Consider the following 20012-nt stretch of genomic DNA (forward strand, 5'->3'; position numbering starts at 1 on the left):
TCTGACATTTCTCTTTTAATGTATTATTTTACAAGCGTTATGTATTTTTATTCTTTTGAAAGGTCTCGGATCTGTCACGTGCTCCAAAATTATTTTTTGGTGATGCTGCCCCGTTTCAAAGGGGTGTACTTATGTATGGGTCTAAATAAAACCTTGAGCCTTGAAACTCAAACGTTAAGCTACTTTTCACACTTTGGAATGGTTCCTTCGTAGTTTTTTTCTCACCGTGCATTTCTACTTTCTACTAACCTTTTTCTACCAATAGTATGTTTGCTATTTTCAAATGGATATGGCTTCAGACCTTTATTTATGATTCAGTACTTGTCACCATGGACTACACTTTGTAAGCTGAAGAAATTATTTAGAAAAACTAAATATTTTACTAAAATATGCATTAAATTGATTAAAAAAGGAAATGAGTAACGTAGTGCATAGAGAGGGTAGTAATATTTTAATGGAAAGTAACGAAGAAGCTAGGAATCTACTTGTTTACGTAAACAATCCGTTAGAATTTGAGAAATTAGTTAATCAGAAAGTTAAAATACAGGTAAAAAATAGAGGTACCTTCCAAGGATATGTGAAAACCGTAGATCCCGTCTCAGAAAGGTAAATTTTATATTTCAAATCATTAAACGAAATTATTATCTTAAGCCTCGCGTTTTTTCGAGGCTCTCTAAACTTTTGTCGTCTGCTTACCATTGTTTTCGTTACATCCAGAGCGCCACTACGGCCATTATTTTAAATAAGTGCCAAAAGTCGAAAATTATTCGCTTATCCGGAGCATTTAGTGTAGAACCAATAAAGTAAAGATATTTTCCAAGATAATAATTCGTAAAAGTGTTATTTGGTTGCATTAGCCAACACGAATTTATATTTATATATTAGCATTTTCCATTTGCTCCTTGAAATTATCTCTGAATACGTCTCTTGATCTAACGCCGAATGACACAGAAATGAAACGTGATTCAAGCGATTTTATTGTCGAGCAGAAAAGGGACACGGGAAAAAATTGCCGATCTCGCTCCGTTGATCTGTCGAAATTGGCGGAGTGGTTTCGAGCTATCTCAGAGCGCTCGAATGCAATAAATAGAACACGTAGATCCGAACACGAAAATGTGATCAGACCAATTATTCTTCACAGTATACATAGAGCTACGTAGCGGTCAACGCTTTTAAAAGTCAAGATAATGACCACTTTGGCAACATTGTAATGAATTATTGAATCGGAACATAAAGTTGTCTATAATGAACATTAGCTTTCTGAACGTAGCTATTTTTGAACTCTACAATGTACAAAGTAAAAGAATCGTGCTGAGCTCTAAGGGCCATATGGTTTTGTTCCGGGGCCCCCTAGTGTTTTTAATTTATCTAATGTTGTCCATGAAATATAACGATTCCGAAAGTCAGTGGGTACAAATTTGGTTCTTCCCATCTTGTGAAGACTTACTTCCCTTACGTCATAACGTCGTCTTCTCTTAAACTTGGAGAAGGTGGTTCTGGAGGGGAAGTACGATACCTCTAGCACAGGTTGTACCTACCTAAGCCCGGGACAGGGGAGTGCAAGGCTCCTGTGGGCAGTAGTAATTTTAGTCAGACGTACGATTTTAAAGACATAAATAATATAAAAATGACATTGATAGTTTCAAATTCCTCTAAATGATGGCAGCACTAGACAAGGTCTGACCAAAATAAAATTCCTCTTCGCGAGGTGGGGTTCAGAATCTTTCCCCACCAGAAACACCTTCTATTCTCCTAGTCTTCAGGCCCGGGTGGTTATCCGGCGAGGGGGCCAACTCAAATTGGGGGCCAAAGAGGAAAAACTTGGCATTAATGGGAAATGGGGCGAACACGATTGCATAGCCGGTGGGGCCATCTACTAGCCAGTCCGGCTCTGCAAGTCTTAAAGGGCCACAGAATCGTTGCAGTTTCCGAAATATGGCTAGAAAACTTTAAAAAATTTGGTCCTATCTGCTATCACGAGTTACGGAAGAGGAGCTATCTGAAATTCGGGCCGAATTTTTCAAATTATTCTGTGGCCCTTTAAGCTTATTGTAGTGGGATACAAGACAACGTTAAGTCTAAACAAGTTGTTAAAATCAGTTTAACCCACTGACTTTTGTGATCAACCCATTTTATTTCCTCTTACAGTGTCGTGTTGGTAAATATCGATAACGATGAACCTTCCAAAGTACAAATCATTCTTGGACACGCGATACAACGACTGGAAATAATCGAAGAAGTCAAAGGAACTGAATACGCAGAATTACTCAAAAACACTTTATCCAAACGAACGATACAAAAGAGCGCCGAGGAGCTCCATTTCATTAAAAAGAACGTTAAGTTGTGGCTGCTCAAAAATCGGTTTCCGGTGAGCGAAACCGAAGACAGCTCTTTGATTGTGGCCGGAGCTTTGAAAATTCTTCCACCCTACGACGCGGCATCGTGCCTGTGTGAAAATGAAATCATTCTGGGGAAAATTCAAGGACTCATTGCCGCCATTCCTGACAACGTGGAAGAGTGGGATCAACTGGCTACTTAATCTAAAACCATTGACATTCTTTGATAAAAGGAGTCGTGCTACTAAACCCTTTTAACGCGTCACAAATGAGACTGCTGTTGAATGGAGGCTGACAAAAGGGGGAGTTGACACCGGTGAGCGTTAGACCAATAGATTCTCCCGCTGCAGTATTTTTACAAACCTTGATCCCGCTGGCACTCGCTTTTGACATTATTACGCTGTTTTACGCGCTAAAAAGACCATTGAATTGAGAATAGTACCGCTATAGAATTACATAGGCGCCTTCCGAAGGCGAACAAATTCTGAAATTTCGAGTTGGCGCTCTCATCTGTCAACTCTATCATTATACGGTGGCGCCATCTATCACTTTCGAGTTGGAATATTCGAAAAAAGTCATTTTTATAGGATATAGTTCCCACCGCTAACAGCGGATGGCGCCACCGACAAATGATAGAGTTTTCAATTTTTAAAAATTTGTTTCGCGGAAGGCAGATTGAAACTGTAATTCTAGCGGTACTATTCCCAATTCAATGGTGCTTACTCCCTTTTTGTCAGCCCTCATTTCAACGTTGGCATCAGAGTGCCGATTTAAATCACGACTCCTTATTTTTTTCTCCACGTCACAATAAAAACCTTATAGACCTTTAAAAGAAAAACATTTATTGCGTGTATACATTTACACAATGAGTCAGTCATATAAGTTTTTTTTAATGGGGGTTAAATTTAACAAATAGTTTTTGGGGGTTAATAAATAAACAATCCGTAAAGAGGGCTATATAGGAACAATACTCTTATTTTAACAAGTCGAGGGGTGGAAAAAATAATTTTCTGACCCAAAATTTGCATAATAGCGATTATGTATGTGGAATGCTTTAAGTTGGTTCAACAATTGGTGTCTAAGGCGCGTTGCCGACACCGTTAGTTTTCTCTAAAAAAAACCAGGGAGGAATCTACGTTACTTACAGTCTCTGCGTGAGGGGTTGGCCGACGAAATAAGTTCAATGCAAAAATAACCTTGGCACCCATTTTTTTATACAGTTCTTAATAGTTGTAAATAAAATAGGCAAATAAACTGAAATAGCTTTATCCAACATTTCTTATAAAGTTTTTTTTCTTTGTTTTTACTTAAACGCACCATTCCAGCTAATTATTAGGCCTATTTATTCACATTTAAGTGCTTCAGTAATATCACATACTTTTTTTGGTATTTTTGTTACCCTCGAAAAATAATGTATAGCGTATTGTCTCACTCTTTTGGAACTAAAATAAAAACGTGTTAGTGTGTGTTATAATTGGGAAACGTGATCGTGGGTGTTTTTTTGAATAACATCTAATAAAGTTATCACTTCAAACACAACAATCAGATTTGTATAAAACCTGGTACACGGTGAATGTTTTAGGGCTTGCTTCTACGTATTACGCTAAGATTTTAAGAGTAACATCCAATATTATTTTGGTCGGGGTAAATTTTAGCACTCAAATAGCTTAATTTCGTTAATATCTTTTTTTTTACTTTTAAATTTCCTACGCGATATATAATCCATAGCCTAGTTTTTTTCCGAAGCTTGGGGCAGTCCATTTTTTTTGTTAATAAATATATTTCGTTTTCCGCTTTTTACATTTTTCAATTTTTATTACTTCGCGTACGCTTGTAATTCTTTTCCCAGAATAATTTTTTTTATTTTAAGTTAGTTGGGAAGTGGAAGAGTTTTTTTTTATCTCAAAGGTGTCGTACTATAATGAATTTTGTTCCGTACTACCAAGAACGTATTTAGGTACTGAGAACGTAAGAGTATCTTTTTAGACCTAAGCTCCTTTCTCAAACGTAAATCGTTCTTTCTTCTTCATTTTATAGCACCATTTCGTTCAGATCGTAATTCTTAATTACTTACGTATGAGTTCGGTTTCAGTGGCGTAGCTAGGATTTCATTCGGGAGGGGGGGGGGGTGCAAATTAACTAATAAATTAAAAAACTACAATTTCATACATGCATACGTTTTGTGAGGGCGTCCTCCTGGCTCGATTTTCATCTTAATAAAAGCTAAATTTAACGATTTAATATATATTTACTTAATTAATGCTAAATAGCAAGATAAACTTAATAGTGACTAGAATTTAAATTACAGTGTCAAGAAAAATATTAAAACGAGTGCCAGTTAGATGGCGTTCCATTTTTCAGTCAGGCCTAAGTAGTACCTTTTTACTTCTGTTAATGGATCGACTCGTACGTTCTCGGTAAGCTAACGAGGTTCTCGGTACTACTCTACTAGGTTGAAGTTTTTCTTTTGAAATGATTTAGGAATATTTGCTACCGTTTCAATGGAAATTATGATAAAAAATGGCGTGACTTGGGCCGTTGCTGCCATCACACGGTTTGGGCGCATGGTTTGTCCTCCATCGCCACCATCAGAGCCTTCTCGATTTGGTCCTTCAGCCATTCCAGCACCGCGGGGTCGTCGCTCACGATGTAGCGCTCGTTTCCTGCCAAGCTCATCAATGAATCGTCCTAAAGTTCAATTTCTCCCTTTAGCACCCAAAAATTTACTTATATACAAGTACAGAAATATATAACATTTTTCAAGTATCCATCCAAAGTGTAAATAAGAATCTTTGGACCCGATATTGGAAAAATTTCCACCCAAATATTAAATATATAATAACCGATGCCTAATATCTTTAGTTGGTTATCCTAACGTTTTTACGAAAGTGATTTATTCGGGTGGAAACTGGTGTTGTAAGTCGGAAAATTTTCCGTATTTTTCCGAAAAAAATAAAAAACGTTTTCATTCCATGATTAATTCTTTGCAAGTTTAAATAAAGCGGCATTTTCGCCTCATTTTTTCGAATGTAAAAGTAAAACTAAACCTTTAGACTAGTTTAAACTGATTAACAATGTAACACTATTAATGTTTTGTAGTATGTTTACTGATATTAGACATTTTATATCGATAAAAAGTTAAAAACATTAAAAACCCTTAAAATTTAATTTGTGTTTCAATTTTTTATTTTACCGATTTACGGAAAATTTTCTACAAATTTTTCCGCATTTTATTTTTTCGGAAAATTAACAACACTAGTGGAAACGTTTAGCTTGGAAGGACGTATACGTCCTTCCAGGTTTAGCGATTCTCTCGGTAGGAGCGCTTGGCGGTTGATGTAATTTGTAGAATGAGGCTTTCGCGTCAATTATTTTACTTGTCCAAGATTATACCTGGGAGCTATTTTCCCGGCAAATCGCGGAAGCGTACATCGCATCACGGCCCAAAATTTACAGCGTGTATTACTCCGCCTGACAACATAAAATTTTAAAATTATACTATCTTGGAATATCTACTAATTTATTAATAATAATTTATCCGTAATAGTTTATCTTAAGTCAGGATTTGATGTAAATCGCATTACACTATTTTGTCGTTCGAAATGTATTACTAAAAATCCCGATCAAACGTTTCTGGTTGTTTTCTCCATTGAATTGGGACAGTGTGTCAGAATTTATAGCCCGGTGTACCTAGTAACAGAGACCATACCACCGGAGGCCTATCATCATAGTGCCCTACGCCAGCGTCCCCCTAGCTCGGACAGGTGACAAATCCAGCATGGGTAGCAGAACCCTACTACTGATGGTCTCACCTTTGACGCAAGCCACTCAACCCAGCAGAAGGTGCAGCAATGGGTGGACCAATCCCCACTTTTTTTTTTATTTTTTTTATTTAGAATGGGTGCTATAGCAACTCCAGTCGACACCCTACCTATGAAGGTAAGGAGCCAAACCCTCTGGAGAGAGCTCCTAAAGGGGAACGACGAGCACACAGCAGCCCGCATAACCCGGCACAGCTGGCACTGGAGATCCCGGTGGGAGTCCAAAAGGGCAGGAGATGGGTCCGCCGTGCCCGCATATGGAGGCTCGCCGCCCCACAGCAGGCTACCCAATCCGCTGAGGCAGCTATTTTGTTTCTATTTTATGTCGAGAACCGACTGGGGCTTTTTGGAACGAATACCGCCACGAATTTAATATGCAGTAAAAATTAATTTGGGCGTGATCAAAGCCCGAAAAAAAAAGCACTCCAAAATGACATTATGAAAAAATGAATAAATTATATCGTGCCTACGCTTGTTCGACGCGTGATCACACTCAGAAACCAAATCTAGTTCCATTATGCCAATCAGATTCGAACTTTAAAAGTTATTGAAGAAAATTTCATAATGGTGCTAGCGCATTATTTTTCACTGCATATTATTTTCGTGAAGGTATTCTTTCCAAAAAATTTAAACAAAATGGCTGCCAAGAGAAAACGGCCAGAAACTTTTGATCATCGCTGTACATAAGCAAATATGGATACTTTTCTTTTAAAGGGAATATAACCCGCAAAGACCCCTTAAATTTTTTCAAATTTCAATGTGAAGTGGCGCCAAACATTTTTAAAGCTAAAGGCAAAGCGGCCAGAGATGCAAACGTTGGTGTTCCACACCAAATACCTGAGGTTACATTCCCCTTAAGAGATATATTATATATTTCTGATAAGTCTTAAATTAAGCTACGTACCTCTCTAACTTGAATAATGACGCGTTGTCCGCATATTTTGGGTATCGACATGATGTCATCGACGCGAACCACCCATTGAACGTCCCAATCCGCCCACAAACGGCATTTTTCCAACAAAAACAAGTGCCTGGAAAATATCTACTATTTTAACAACGTTTCCCCCTAATTTTAGTAGGTGATAGTAGGATTTTCTGACTTGTTCGTGATGAGCATTATGTCAGAATTCTCGTCCTTCCTCAACGAAGCGTGCGCGAAGTAAATTTCCGACTCGGCGTAATGACCTTTACTCAAGACCCACAGCAAGCGATTTCCGGTTGCTTGATATTGAGAGTAAGGTCTCAAACCCTAAGAACAGTGGCGTATGAGTCAGGCGACAGACCACGTAACCATAGACAGTACATATCGCTATAAGGGTTCGATAAATCGCCTATCTTCATAGTCGGGGGGTGGTGGAGCTCCGAGTGCTTCGAATGACCTTGAGAGACCGTATTTAGTAGATGGCGCGTAATTTATACTCGGATGAAGGGACATTTGATATATTTCGTTATATAAGGTAGAGGGACCCAGGCTGATTATAATCAGCTAGGCTAATACCCAAGGCACCACCTTAGGCCTAAGTCATCAAACGACTTTTAAAGCCTTTAATTCAGGTGGCCGGGTTCTGGGTGGTGGCAAGCCCTGCAAGCCACGCGAGCCAACTGCTCCCTACATTAACTATTACCGTTAACCTCAACAAGTTTTTATGGAAGGGGAAACCACCAGTGGGGAGAGAACTTGCAAACTCAACGCGGAAGGAGTTGTTCCGAGTTTTCACCCAGTGCCACAAGCTGGGATCGAACCCGGCTCCTCTTGCTGCGAGGCGAAAGTGCTAACCACTCCGCCACCCCACATTTCTATATTCCATTTCACGGTTACGAACTCTGGAAGCTGGACCGCAAAGCTACTGTGGTGGGGTCTCATATTACGAACGTTTTCTCGTCCCTTTAGCGATAAATACTGTCTATGACGGAACTCACCTTTGTAGGGTTTATGAACCTAGGAAGCCTCATACTGACGATGACGTGTTCGCCCATTTCGGCAGCCCTAATTTCATGTTTTTATACTATTATTATCGAATTCCATTGCATAAGTCTATAATCAATTCCATAAGTGTGTCACATAGTCGAGACGGATATCTAAGTGCGGAGTAACTTACAAATTTACGTCATACCCTAAACGATAAGCATCTCTACCGAGAAAAATCCGCGAGTTAAAAACTTTTCGTAAGAAAAGAAAACTGTGTTCCATAATGTAGAAATGAAAAAAATTGTAGTGTAGTATAAACTCAGCAAACATTTAATACGTGGAAGGTAAGGAACACTTACGAGAACTGTAATTATAAACTTATGGCGTTATGGTAAAGGAAAACATAATGGACGAGACGTACCTTCTGATACCATCGAATGCCATCGTGACCATGTCGAAGACACCACCCGCTGGTTTGGTCAGCAGTCCCAATATTCCTTTACCAATTCCTTTGAAGAAGCCCTCCAGGCCGTCGTACTGAGCTCCGGCCACCGGCTTGACCACTACTCCGGTCAAACCGAGGATAACCCCTTGAGCAAAGCTCTTAGCGGCCAGAGACAGGGAATCGGGCAGCGAAGAGGGTTGTTGTTGCATGTGACGTTGCCGTTTCTAAAAAAGCACACGTTAGCTTCGTCGTAGGCGTGGAGATTAAAGGGAGTATGAAGGGTTTCTAAAAGTAAGGGATTTTGAGAGTCTATGGGTACGTTCAGCAGCGCTCATCGGACTCACCGATTAGTAATCGCTGACATCGGTTTCCTACTGTACGCTTTGTCGCGTTTCCGGTTTTGACGTCACGATAGTCATCGGTTACTCACCGAAGTCATCGGCTCGAAGGGTCGGTTTTTCCGATGACTGACGTCATTACTGACGTAAAACTACTATAAAAGCTACGGCATTTTAAAAAACACCGATGACTGAATAAAAGCGTTCAGTAACTTACGACGTCATTATGACGAAAAAGCTCATCGGTGGAAAATATAAATCCATCGGGTTTTTCCCGTTGACTGTTACTGAACGTACCCTATGACTTAGTTTTAAATTCCCATTTCACAGGCAGCCAAATCTACATTCCGTTGTACTACGATAGGAATGACGCTCTAACAGTAAACCCTTCCCCACTAAAAAATCAAATCAGCCTGGTATCTCATTGGTTCCCTTAAAGTGACGTCTACCGCGTGGTAAGTCCTTCGTGCGGGGTATAAACGCATTCTTGGTAAAATATTCTTCCACTAGGCGTATGGCGGTGTGATTAAAGGTTCATACAGACCTTACACCTTAAAAGTCAAACAACAGCGCTGCCGTGCAAAGCACAAAAGCATTAACGACCAAAACCAAAATATGGAGAAAACCCGCGAAATTCAAACTTTCTTTGCCTTAAGATACCCCAACTTACTTCTTTATATAGAAGACTTAAATTTTTCAACTCAAATTATATTCTGGTACTTAGCAATTTACAGGCCAAACGATATTTCAGAAATATCATTAAAACCACGTCTTAAAACGCGAAAAAAATGCGTTTTGATTTGCCTTTTAAAGAAAATAAACACATTAATGCGTTTTTGGTTTGAAAATAATGCAAAAACCTAAAATAATGCGCTTTGCAACAAGTCATTTCTCTAAGAACAAAAATTTTAAATTTGAAAATTAGTTCAAAATTGAAATTAACGTATAAAATAAGGAGAAATAAAACCAAAATATGTAAATAGAAAATTTGGTCGTTAATGCTTTTGTGCTTTGCACGGCAGAGCGCTTCTAGCGTCAAAAAGGTGAAATTCGTAGATCCACCTTCGAGCGTCCTACTTTATACTCCCTTTAAAGTAAAAAAAATACGTGACGTACCCTTTTAAAATCTTCGTCAAAACTCAAGACAGACAGGGATTTGGCCAGCGAATCGGAAATAAGAGAAATGGATCCAGCCGTCCCGCCGATGATGTGTCCCATGAAGGACTGCGCTCCTCGGGCCAGACCCATCGCCAATTCATCGGTCCCAGCTGCGCTTCCCTAACCAATCATTACACTAGCTATAGACTTGGTTTCGCGTCCAAACGTGGTCCGCCGCCATCGCCACCATTTCAACTGACCACGTCCTGCATGTACCATCACCTGGTAGTTATTACAGGTGGTGTTTTGAGAAAATTACATTCTAACAGTCCTCATACAAACTTTTGAGTATAAAGGACCAAATTTCAAATATAGAGACAGTGGCGTAAATAGAGCCCCACAATGCGGATAAGGCCGGCTGCAGGAGGGTCCCACAATTCCTATAGATATGTGGGTCAGATACCGGCTAAAACCCAGTAACGGTGCCAGGATTTGAAGAGGTCTAGGCTATTACTTTATTTCCTTTTTCAAAGTTAAATGGGCCAGCTTGGGCCCTACAGGTTAAATAATAATAATCAGCTAGGCACCACCTTAAGCTCAAGTCATCTAGTGACTTTTATTGCCTTTAATTCATATGGCTTTGTTTCAATGCGTAGGAGGGTGGTGGAAAGCCCTTCATGCCACGCGAGCCAACAGCTCCCTACACTCACTATTACCGTTAACCTCTACATTTTTTTATGGATAGGGAAACCGAAGAACTCGAGGGAAAACCCTTTTAACCGGTGGGGAGGGAACTTGCAAACTCAACGCGGAAGGAGTAGTTCCAAGTTTTGCATCCAGTGCCACAAGCTGGGATCGAACCTCTGACGGCGATCTTAGTTACGCCACTGTACGTAGATACGGGTGGGTGAAATTTTTAAACCAACCATTGTATACAATGAAATAACGATTGACTTCTGGTTGGCATCTTAGAAAACACCAATCCGAAGAAAATATTATTTTTCTAGCTGTAACGAGGTGCGCATAAAAGATACTGCCTACTGATTAACAAGCGTGACAGTGGCGTTGCCGGTTATGGTTTGTTCAAAATGGCGGCGGCCACATTTTGGCGCGAAATGAAGTCTATTAGAACGCGGTGATCTCGAACGAGTGACGAAGTTGATCAATTACCATGAAAGGTTCGTAAAAGAAATCGCCAAGTCCTTTGGTAAAGTCTTTGACCAGGCCGTACGGATTGCCCAAGACATCCAAGCCCAGGATAAGAACGTAAGCTTGCTGAACGATTTGATTATGATAGTGAGCGTAAACTTCGTCGTACAGACGCTGTTTGGTAACGACGACGCCGCGCCGCTCGAAATAGGCCAGTTTCATCTCGACGTCTTGAACCTCAGTCAGAGTGGCGCCGATGGAAGACAGGAAAAAGTCCCAGAGATCTTGCTGAAAGTTGCCGGAGTGAGGAAGGGCCCGGTAAACCGTTCCTCGGGGACTAAAGCTAAGATGAAGCTGCGGAATTCAATTTAAAATAATTACCGAGATTTTCAGCTGATTGGCAAGTACAAGGACAATTACTTTAACAGGAGATAAATGAAAGTATTCGAAAACGGTGCGCTGCGTCCGGCTTGGCGTCTGCTGAAAAAAAAACACGATTTATAGCACTGAATTCCAGCTTTTAACCAGGATTTTTTATAAGAGAGGTTGACGCGCTACAGTGTTTTCGTGTAACTCGTTCGTCAGCTACAGGCTGGGCAAAAATATCACTGTTTTCCGCTATCTATACTGGTACCCCAAACTATTTATTTATTTTATAGTACCAATATAATTATATTGTTTTCTTAATTATTGCCATCCTAATTATGCTAATATTTAAATTATATAATATAAAATATTAACATTTAATAGATGGTGCGTCGTAGTGTGCAGCCTTTATTCATAATAAATAATAATACTATAATTTTCGCCCTAATAATCATATTAGTTCCACTAGCGGTGGTTGGATGGCGCGACGAGACACAATGATATTTTCCCCTCTTATGACAAACGGATTGCTTTTGGTTATATGCCAGAGATGGGGGAGTGCGATGACCTCTCCATAAAACGATCCTGACAATACTGACCAAGCTCTGGCAAAGTTCTTGAAGAGTAGAGCGAATGTTGTTCAGGTCTTCTTTGATTTTGAACTTTTCGACTTCGGCTTCTTCTTCGATAGAAATAGGAAGAGTGGAGAAGATGTCGAAGACGGAAAGTAGAAATCCCTTGTCCAATTTCAGGGACATCTCTTGAGCCAGAAGGTTGCAATGTCTGCGATTGAAAAACTCAATAACCAAAAATGTCCGAACTAAAGTTTCAATAGGCGATATAATAAATTAACGTGGCCTTCTTGTTTTGATGGGAAAGGCCACCTTCCACTATGCTTCCATTAGCTTTCCCACCAAAGAGCCTATGAATTCATCCGTAGGCTTTAACTGTACTATTTCGTTATCTTAATAGGTGATTATGAAAAATATCGGTGGTCACGTGATTTGGTTAAGTACTACCAAGTTGAAAGTATCAAAATTGACCCTTTTTGTAAATTCGTCTGGCTAGTTGGGCAAGGGTTAGCGAGATTTCTATAATTTCATTGTTCAATCGAAAGGATTTTTCGTTTTTCGTTTTGAGAGAAGTTTGCAAAGTCGTTAAATTAAGGTAATTGATTTATTAAATGAAATATTTTAAAATTCTATCCAAATTGATTTTAATTCATTTTCAGGTTTAATTCAGATTTAAATCCTAATTATAAGTGTGGTCATTTATTTTACAGCCTTTAAAATGTCAACTAAAATAATAAAATTGGGCTTGTTTCTTTATCAATACTTGGTCGAGAACTCGGTAGGTGCAGACGAATTTAAGCAGCCGACGCTTTGTCAAAAAATAACCAACTCCCGTGAGCCGCTGCACGCAATTCTTTTTCATAATCACCTATTTATAATATCGCCTATTAAAGGGGCTTCAAAGTTCGGTGGCAAAATGTGTGTAAAGTTAGTAAAGTGCGAAATTTACGGTTAGCTATGCCCGCCTCTGGTAAGGCCGAGCATGGGCCGAGTGAGGGGTTGGGGGTAAGGAAAAGCATGCTAAATTCTCTTTTTTTTTGCCACCGAACTTTGGAGCCCCTTTAAACTTTTAAAGTTTATCTTCATAGTCAAGTCGGGATCTGTTCATTAGACACCATATTTTCAATTGTCCTGACTAATCAAAGAAGCCAACTACAGCCCAAGTCAACTAGGTTCGATTTTTTTTTCGTCTAGCCTAGTTTTTATTTTTGAAAAGGGCAAAAACGCCACGACGCAAAAATCTTCGTAAGGCCTAATTCTTTGTTTCCCTAGCGCATAACGGCGGGAATACATTATTACGCTTAACACAATTTTTTGCTTCGACACTCGCTTTTAAGAAACCCAGCCCTTATTTCTGGTACCGCTTTATGCCTGAGCAACACGAATCATATAAAGAGTAGTTTGCAGTCCAGGTCCTGTTAATACTTCTTAGCGTAATTGACGGTTTTGTAACGAAGCTATTACGCACGTCGGGTACGTGACCTCCGTCGTTTGCTATTCGCTACCAAAAACTATCGCTACGCCCTGGTTCGCCATTGAAACCTAGATAGGTAGCGGCTAAAGCAGGCGCCATTCGCTTTTCTTCATCGTTATTCCTAAATTTGACTTTATATATAATGATAATTTTTGCATCGTTTGCTTATATTTTCATAAGTTTATTTAAGAGAAAAACGTTCTTAAGACTTTTTAATTTGACTGTAGCAGACGCTAGATCGTAGGCGCAACCTCGGAGAAGCTAGCGCCGTTACGCCACCTATAGGCTTCTTTCAGTAACTCTAAAAAAGCTCAGCGCTGAGGTCAACGATCAGCGGTTTTTTACTGAACGGGTTGTTTGATTTCCGGTTTGACGTCACGTTGCCCATCCGTTCAGCAACGAAGTCATCGGCTGTAAGAGCAGGTTTTTCAACGGTCACGTGACGTCGCAGCACGGAGTAATTCTTGCTGCAGACGCCGCAAAATTTACAACAAGCGTAAAAAGCGTTCAGCAAGATCCTACGTGACGTTAGCAACGGTCTCAACAAAAATAATTTTTCAGATACTTCGTTGAGAGTTACTGAACGCAGCCCTAGACTCGTTTCGGTGGCGAATAGTTGGTTACCACTGTAACTAAGGAGCAAATGTTTTCGGAGTTCCAGCAGGAAGTGGGTGAATGCTATGGACTTTGAATGTTTATATTATCTTTGGTGTATTAGAAGGCGTAATCGATTCAAATCGCTTCTAAGGCCTATTGCGAAAGCGGCGTAAGAAAATGTTCTTACTTGACGCTGTAGGTTTTCAGCTTGTCGTTATGATACGTTAGAAGCTCGACTTCCAGGAAAGGTTTTTGGCTGAAACGGCGTATGACTGATTGCGGGAGAGGCATGGGGTACAGGACCGTGGGGAAAGTGGCGTCGGGCAATTGATTGTCAATCTAGGCAACAGTTCAAACGGCCGGTAAGAGTGGTTCACTCGACAGTTAGAGATTGGGAACCAACCTGAAAGCGATGGACTTTAAAATGAAACAACTGATGATGAAGCGACATTCGGTACTGGCACCAAATAGCCGGGCTGAAGGTTCTCCTCAGGGAGGCGAAGAAAGGTTTCAATAGTTTCATTTTCGCGATGTCCACTTGGATGCACTCCTTCAGGTCGGCGAATGTTTGTCCGTGTTGAAACTTATCTTCTAGCCAAGTGGAGAGCTCCAAACTCAAGAGTTTCCAGTTGTGGTTGACTTCCACTTCCCACAAGGCGGGCGCCGACTGAGCTCCCAAAAACGCCACCTCTCTTTGGGCTCCGTTCATCAGGGAAACGCCCAAGCCATTCACGGACAAGAACAGCTCCATAGACGCGCTTTCTTCGCCTATGGACTAAGAACATACATTATAGGCTTTGCATTCAAATCTTTTTTGATTGGTTGAAAAGGCGATGTTTTAGTTTTTTAAGCCTTGGTCAAATATTTCTTCACATTTTAAAAAACGAAAATATCCAAATTATTCTCCGTTTTTTAAACTTTCCAAAAAGGTATGATTCGACTTTCTACTATAAGCAGTCTTAAAAATATTTGAAAAACAAAGTGTCCAGAAACTTTTGTCCGGGACTGTACACTTTTTCCATTTTTACCGATGCCTATATCGCCTGAAAAATTATATTTTAATATTGCCCATAACACTATGAACACAATTTTATTTAATTTCTTTACGATGTTGATATTAAACATTCTAAGTAAATGCCTCAATTAAGCCATCTTTTTCGATGCATATTATCGCCCCAAAAATGATTTAATAATACCTATAACGGTTTTAAAAGTTCTAAATATTTTAGTTTACTTTATTTACAACGGTGGCATGAATTATTAAAATTTTGAGGCTTTTTGAACAGTACTAGCTTCTGGTTAGACAGAATTTAATTCATCCTTACAAGTCACTACAACGCGAAGCTGAGGGAGTTCCTACCCCATCTAGTGTCGGACGTGATTACTAAACATTCGCAAGGTTTCGCTTTAACTTCTAAAAAAAGAGTGTGTTTAAATGGTATCAGTACCTGTCTAACTTGTTTGGCAGTCCTCTCGTCTTGGCTGAACAGTAAAACCCTCTGCAAACCGTCCCAGTAGGATACCCAATAAACCACCACCTTATCTTTCCTAGTTTTTCGGGGAAGAAGCTGTCCTCCATCTTCCAACTCACTGTCGTCTGGCAAATACGAATAAACCTCAATATTAACTGACCCCAAAAAAAGGTAAATAACCTTACCATCGTCAGAACTACTTTCTCCAACTGACGTCCTGTTTTTCATCGATGTGGCCAATAGCATCTGCTGCCTCACCGAATGAAACGACAGTTTTTCTTGACCCCAACCGTCCTAGAAACGACCACAGGTTTATATTAAGTTGTCTAGTTTTTATGAAACAATAGGGGCTGGGTTTCACCAGGAAACATTATACTTATACACTTGGAATGTCTAAGGAAATCGTTTACAGCGGAGATTTTGCTCGCGACGTGCTAATCTAGACTCGGCTCCTAGTCGACATTAAGCCTTGTCTCGAATTCACTTACCTACTTTGCTCTTTTTTAAGTATCTAAATACGTTATTTCACAGGAGAGCAGTTTCGCGAAGAACATGATAAATTCTCCGAGATCGTCAGTAGAACTAATCGGTGTTTTTTAAATTAATTTTCTAATAAATCTATTAATAATAATACCCAACAGAGATGGTACAATACAATAAAGAGATGGTATAGAGGGATTTGCGCTTCGCTTCGTCGCTGTCTGTTCTAGGATTATAATCAGCTAGGATAATACCCAAGGCATAACCCTATAGGCCCAAGTCATCAAGCGACTTTTAAAGCCATTAATTCAGGTGGCCGGGTTACAATGTGTAGGAGGGTGGTGGCAAGCTCTTCATGCCACGCGAGCCAACAGTTCCCTACATTAACTATTTCCGTTAACGTGCTTCATTTTCTTTCCGCCGGGCGTATTTTGAGGGACGGGAGCCAGACAATGAATCTTAAAAAGTCATTACGTCATACATTCGACGTGGTTTAATTGGATCCTTAGGAATTCCAAGTGTATACATATTTCTCCTGTTTCACTAAAGTATAATCGCCCTGACGGCGATCGTTGACGCAAAATAAAATGAGGGCATTAACGTAGATTTTTTTTGCGTCGACGCTCGTCGTTCTTAGTGAAAACCGTCCTAAAAATGGAGCCTTTACTTTCGATATTTGAGCTTCGAAGCCGGACTTTTTTCTGTTGTAGAGATTCCAAACCAAAGTCCTTTCCATCGTCGGATCGTCCCAAGTGTACAGAACCGACTGGTTGGGAGTTAATAAGGTCACCTGACCCAATGTCTTCTGATGAATACGGAGGAACAGATCTTCGCAAAGGTTTTCCACCCGAACTGGAGCCATGCCCGGACAGTAATTAAACAAGGAAATGACCACCGGCGATTCAGTGCCTCCGCTGACTTCAACACAAAGAGCCGACTAAAGTCCAGGAGAGACAATTAGTTACGGACCAGTGAAATGTCGAAATGTAGGCGAACCAACCCCGTTTTCCATTCTTAACACCGTGGTGTGGCTGACATTGATGGCGAAGTGTTGGGAAACGACATTACTATCTTTGTGTTTTACAAACATTTTCATCGTTTCCGTTTCCGGCCAGTATGGTAAACACTGCGAATAGATTTAAATTGAGACTTGTTTGTTGAGTTTCGCGTCACTATGATAGAGAGCCTACCTGCCCAAAGTTTAAGTCGAACCACAAATCGTTGGTTTCGTTATCTTCCATGAAACGCAACTCTTTCTAAGCGGGAATATAGTAATTATTGACCTCGATCTAAAAAAAACTAATTATAACGATCTAGACTGACCGTCGAGTTATTGATAATCACAAAATACGGCTGTATCGTCACTATCTTTGTCAGTTTGGACCCCGACAACTCGATGGAAATTAAAAACTAAAATGATCACACGTGTATTAGAAACAGGTTACCTTTAGCTCTTCGTTTTAACAGAATATTTCTAGGGAGAGGTCCCTTTTTGTGGTGGAGAAAAAATCACTGTGCCGTTTTGCGCCATCTATCCTAAATTACATTTAAGATAATATATAAAATAATTTATTTTCTGGTACCAATTTGGTCTTCTGATTAATTTTTAATAATATCCTCATATTCCATTTTTCAATAAATAATATAAGTTTCATGTTAAAAATCATATTAGTTCAACTAGCGGTCTTTAGGTGGCGCGACGAGACAGTGATATTTCCTCCCAGTCTTTGACGAACGATTCGTAAATTCGTTATGTTGCAGGCTTAGGCCCGTATACGCTGACCTCTCCATAAAAAGATCCTGGTTTAGCCTTGGAAGAGAGAAGGGGTTCCTGGAGAGGAAAATATGAAAACCAAAGCTCCGGACGTTTTTTTTTGGTCGGACACTCGTTAAATGCTGCCACCATTGAGGGGAATTTGGAACTACATTATTTATTTTTTTTGCAAATTGCAAACATAATGATGTTTTTTTTGTTTTTTTTTTTTAAGTTGATGCAGTAATGGAGTTTCGGTTAATACTAGAAATCCATTTTTGGGTGAATTCTAACTTAGCATTTCTCTTTCCGGGTTTAGGTACTGGATAAAAAGTTATATTCTTGTAAATTCTTGAATCACTTCTACAATCTATATAACAACAGTACTTTCCCATAATAATGAATTAATTGTAAAAGTATTAATATTTAAACTAACGCGTAAAAGACCGTTGGGCATTCCTAAGCCTTGTGTGATCTAAAAACGTCTACCAAATGTGAAGACGACTAATTCGAATTTTTTAATAAATTTATCCACCGCTAGATGCTACCAAAAATTACCGTCCCCTGCCTTCCCCCTGTCCCGCGCTCGGGTACCTATCGCCTATGCTCTTGGTATTATATTTTCCCCTCCAGGAACCCCTTCTCTTCTCCAAGGTTTAGCTTTGACGCACCCTATATTTCTTATTTCTCTCTTTATCCACGCAAATGAGTACGCCTCGGTTGCCCACCACGTCGATTGAAAACGAATGCGACCATTTTGAATTGTAAACGCGTAGTTTCACCTACCAAATCATAAGGAAATATAATTAGCTTACAATGTTAGTGTCATTGTGTCAAGACGACGGAATATGAAAACTACGTACTTTTTTCCTTCTGTGTTTCTTGAACCTAAACAATAAAGGTTCTTGACCACTGGTCGGAGACTCGTACAGAATTTCCGATGAAGACCCCTAAGGATATATTTTCTTTTAAAAACGTATCTAAGACCAAATGCGCTTCAATAAAACGTTTTAGCTTCCCACTTCCTAACCAAGTCGAGATCACTCAACAAAATATTTCGGTCAATCGATTACCAGATTAGCCCGACAAGCCATAGAAGCTGTTTCTGTAATACACAATCAAGTCAAACTAACAATTTTAGGTCAACTAACAAGGAGACGACCCGAGGTGATAATCACCGATTTTGTTCAATCTCGGGTATAGTGTACACCTAAATGTACCTTAAAAAAACCTGCAAGGGAAAAGTTGCGACGGGCTTTCGTTTTGCCATGGCAACCGAAAAAGCATTATAAGTCGCTAGACGACTTGGGCCTAAGGTGGTGCCTTGGGTATTAGCCTAGCTGATTATTATTAAAGCTCTCAGAATTCGAATCTAGGGTACGAGGTTTATATTATCTTTGGTTTTATTGAAGCGCACTATTACAGTCCCAAAAAATAAAATCGTCTTCTAAAAGACTTTTCACGAAGTACACAACATAATATAAAGCCTTATTTAAATGAACCTCATAGCAATAAAACAATAAACGCCATACTTTGTTTCCACGAAGACCGAACGTGAACCAACACTCACAATGACGAAGAAGTACTTACGAAATAATAAGTATCTACCTTTTTGAATAAATCGGCAAAACCTTTACTAACCCGGAACCAAATGGGCAGAGACGTCTTGTTGACGATCCAATAGGGGGCGTGCAAGTAGACGTTCAAGCTATGTTCCTGAGTCGCCTGAACCAACAAGGACAAAGACTTGTTGTTAGCCTCCGCTTTCGAATCTGGTTCCATCCAGATTGTTTTGTGATCCACTCCTGAGGTAGAAACTTCGAATTTGCCGCGCCAATTTAAACCCAAATAATGGAGGATCTGAAAAAGAGAAAAGTTTAAACTTTAAGGTCGTCTATACACTCTTTTTAGAAACGTTTACTGGGCGCCGCCATTATCGTACAGAAAACCAACGAGCCAGCCCTCTACCGCAGAAATTTCATCCCCCCAAAACCGGTTTTTTCATCCCCCTCCCCGTAGACTGTAAGGTAATGGCGGTCGATTGGGAAGGCGCGTTTAAGAGTCTATGGCCGCGTTCAGTAACAGCAAAAGGTTGGACCGTTGAATGCGCATTCGCTACTGTACGACTTTTTTTCACTTCCGGGATTGACGTCACGTTTGCAAACGGAGAGTCAACGAAATAAGCGGCTGGAAGAGCCGGTT

The 20012-nt window shown here is 39.9% G+C and overlaps 2 protein-coding genes across 6 annotated transcripts in view; one reads left to right on the top strand and one right to left on the bottom strand.

The window, feature by feature from the left end:
- The first annotated feature begins 304 nt into the window (after positions 1-304).
- On the top strand, positions 305-3711 carry LOC149942719 (gem-associated protein 6-like). The gene is made up of 2 exons (XM_090179799.1): positions 305-606; positions 2149-3711. The coding sequence occupies exons 1-2, from the start codon at positions 416-418 to the stop codon at positions 2537-2539; spliced, it is 582 nt and encodes a 193-aa protein (XP_090035925.1). The 5' UTR covers positions 305-415; the 3' UTR covers positions 2540-3711.
- Positions 3163-20012, bottom strand: part of LOC149942720 (intermembrane lipid transfer protein VPS13A-like) — a 49949-nt gene continuing 33099 nt past the window's right edge. For 2 of the 5 annotated variants that reach the window (XM_090179786.1, XM_090179783.1), the window contains exons 44-63: positions 19419-19670; positions 18674-18760; positions 18482-18592; positions 17381-17467; positions 17248-17313; positions 17058-17183; positions 16725-16994; positions 15763-15871; positions 15554-15702; positions 14509-14880; positions 14293-14444; positions 12062-12245; positions 11517-11576; positions 11118-11450; positions 9966-10127; positions 8488-8735; positions 8078-8144; positions 7258-7406; positions 7062-7188; positions 3163-5024 (exon numbers count right to left, since the gene is read on the bottom strand). In XM_090179786.1, coding sequence (XP_090035912.1) covers positions 4884-5024; positions 7062-7188; positions 7258-7406; positions 8078-8144; positions 8488-8735; positions 9966-10127; positions 11118-11450; positions 11517-11576; positions 12062-12245; positions 14293-14444; positions 14509-14880; positions 15554-15702; positions 15763-15871; positions 16725-16994; positions 17058-17183; positions 17248-17313; positions 17381-17467; positions 18482-18592; positions 18674-18760; positions 19419-19670 — 3252 coding nt within the window. In that variant the 3' untranslated portion in view covers positions 3163-4883. The remainder of the gene's footprint in view (positions 5025-7061; positions 7189-7257; positions 7407-8077; positions 8145-8487; positions 8736-9965; positions 10128-11117; positions 11451-11516; positions 11577-12061; positions 12246-14292; positions 14445-14508; positions 14881-15553; positions 15703-15762; positions 15872-16724; positions 16995-17057; positions 17184-17247; positions 17314-17380; positions 17468-18481; positions 18593-18673; positions 18761-19418; positions 19671-20012) is intronic. The other 3 variants (XM_090179787.1, XM_090179785.1, XM_090179788.1) reach the window with 3 other exon arrangements.

The sequence above is a fragment of the Leiobunum rupestre genome, chromosome 6 (genome assembly GCF_980474605.1).
Source record: "Leiobunum rupestre chromosome 6, qqLeiRupe1.1.hap1, whole genome shotgun sequence".
NCBI lineage: Eukaryota > Metazoa > Arthropoda > Arachnida > Opiliones > Sclerosomatidae > Leiobunum > Leiobunum rupestre.

Coding starts and splice junctions, on each gene's coding strand:
- LOC149942719 (XM_090179799.1), top strand. CDS start 416: ATGAGTAACGTAGTGCATAGAGAGGGTAGTAATATTTTAATGGAAAGT. Junction 607..2,148: donor GTAGATCCCGTCTCAGAAAG/GTAAATTTTATA, acceptor TTCCTCTTACAG/TGTCGTGTTGGTAAATATCG.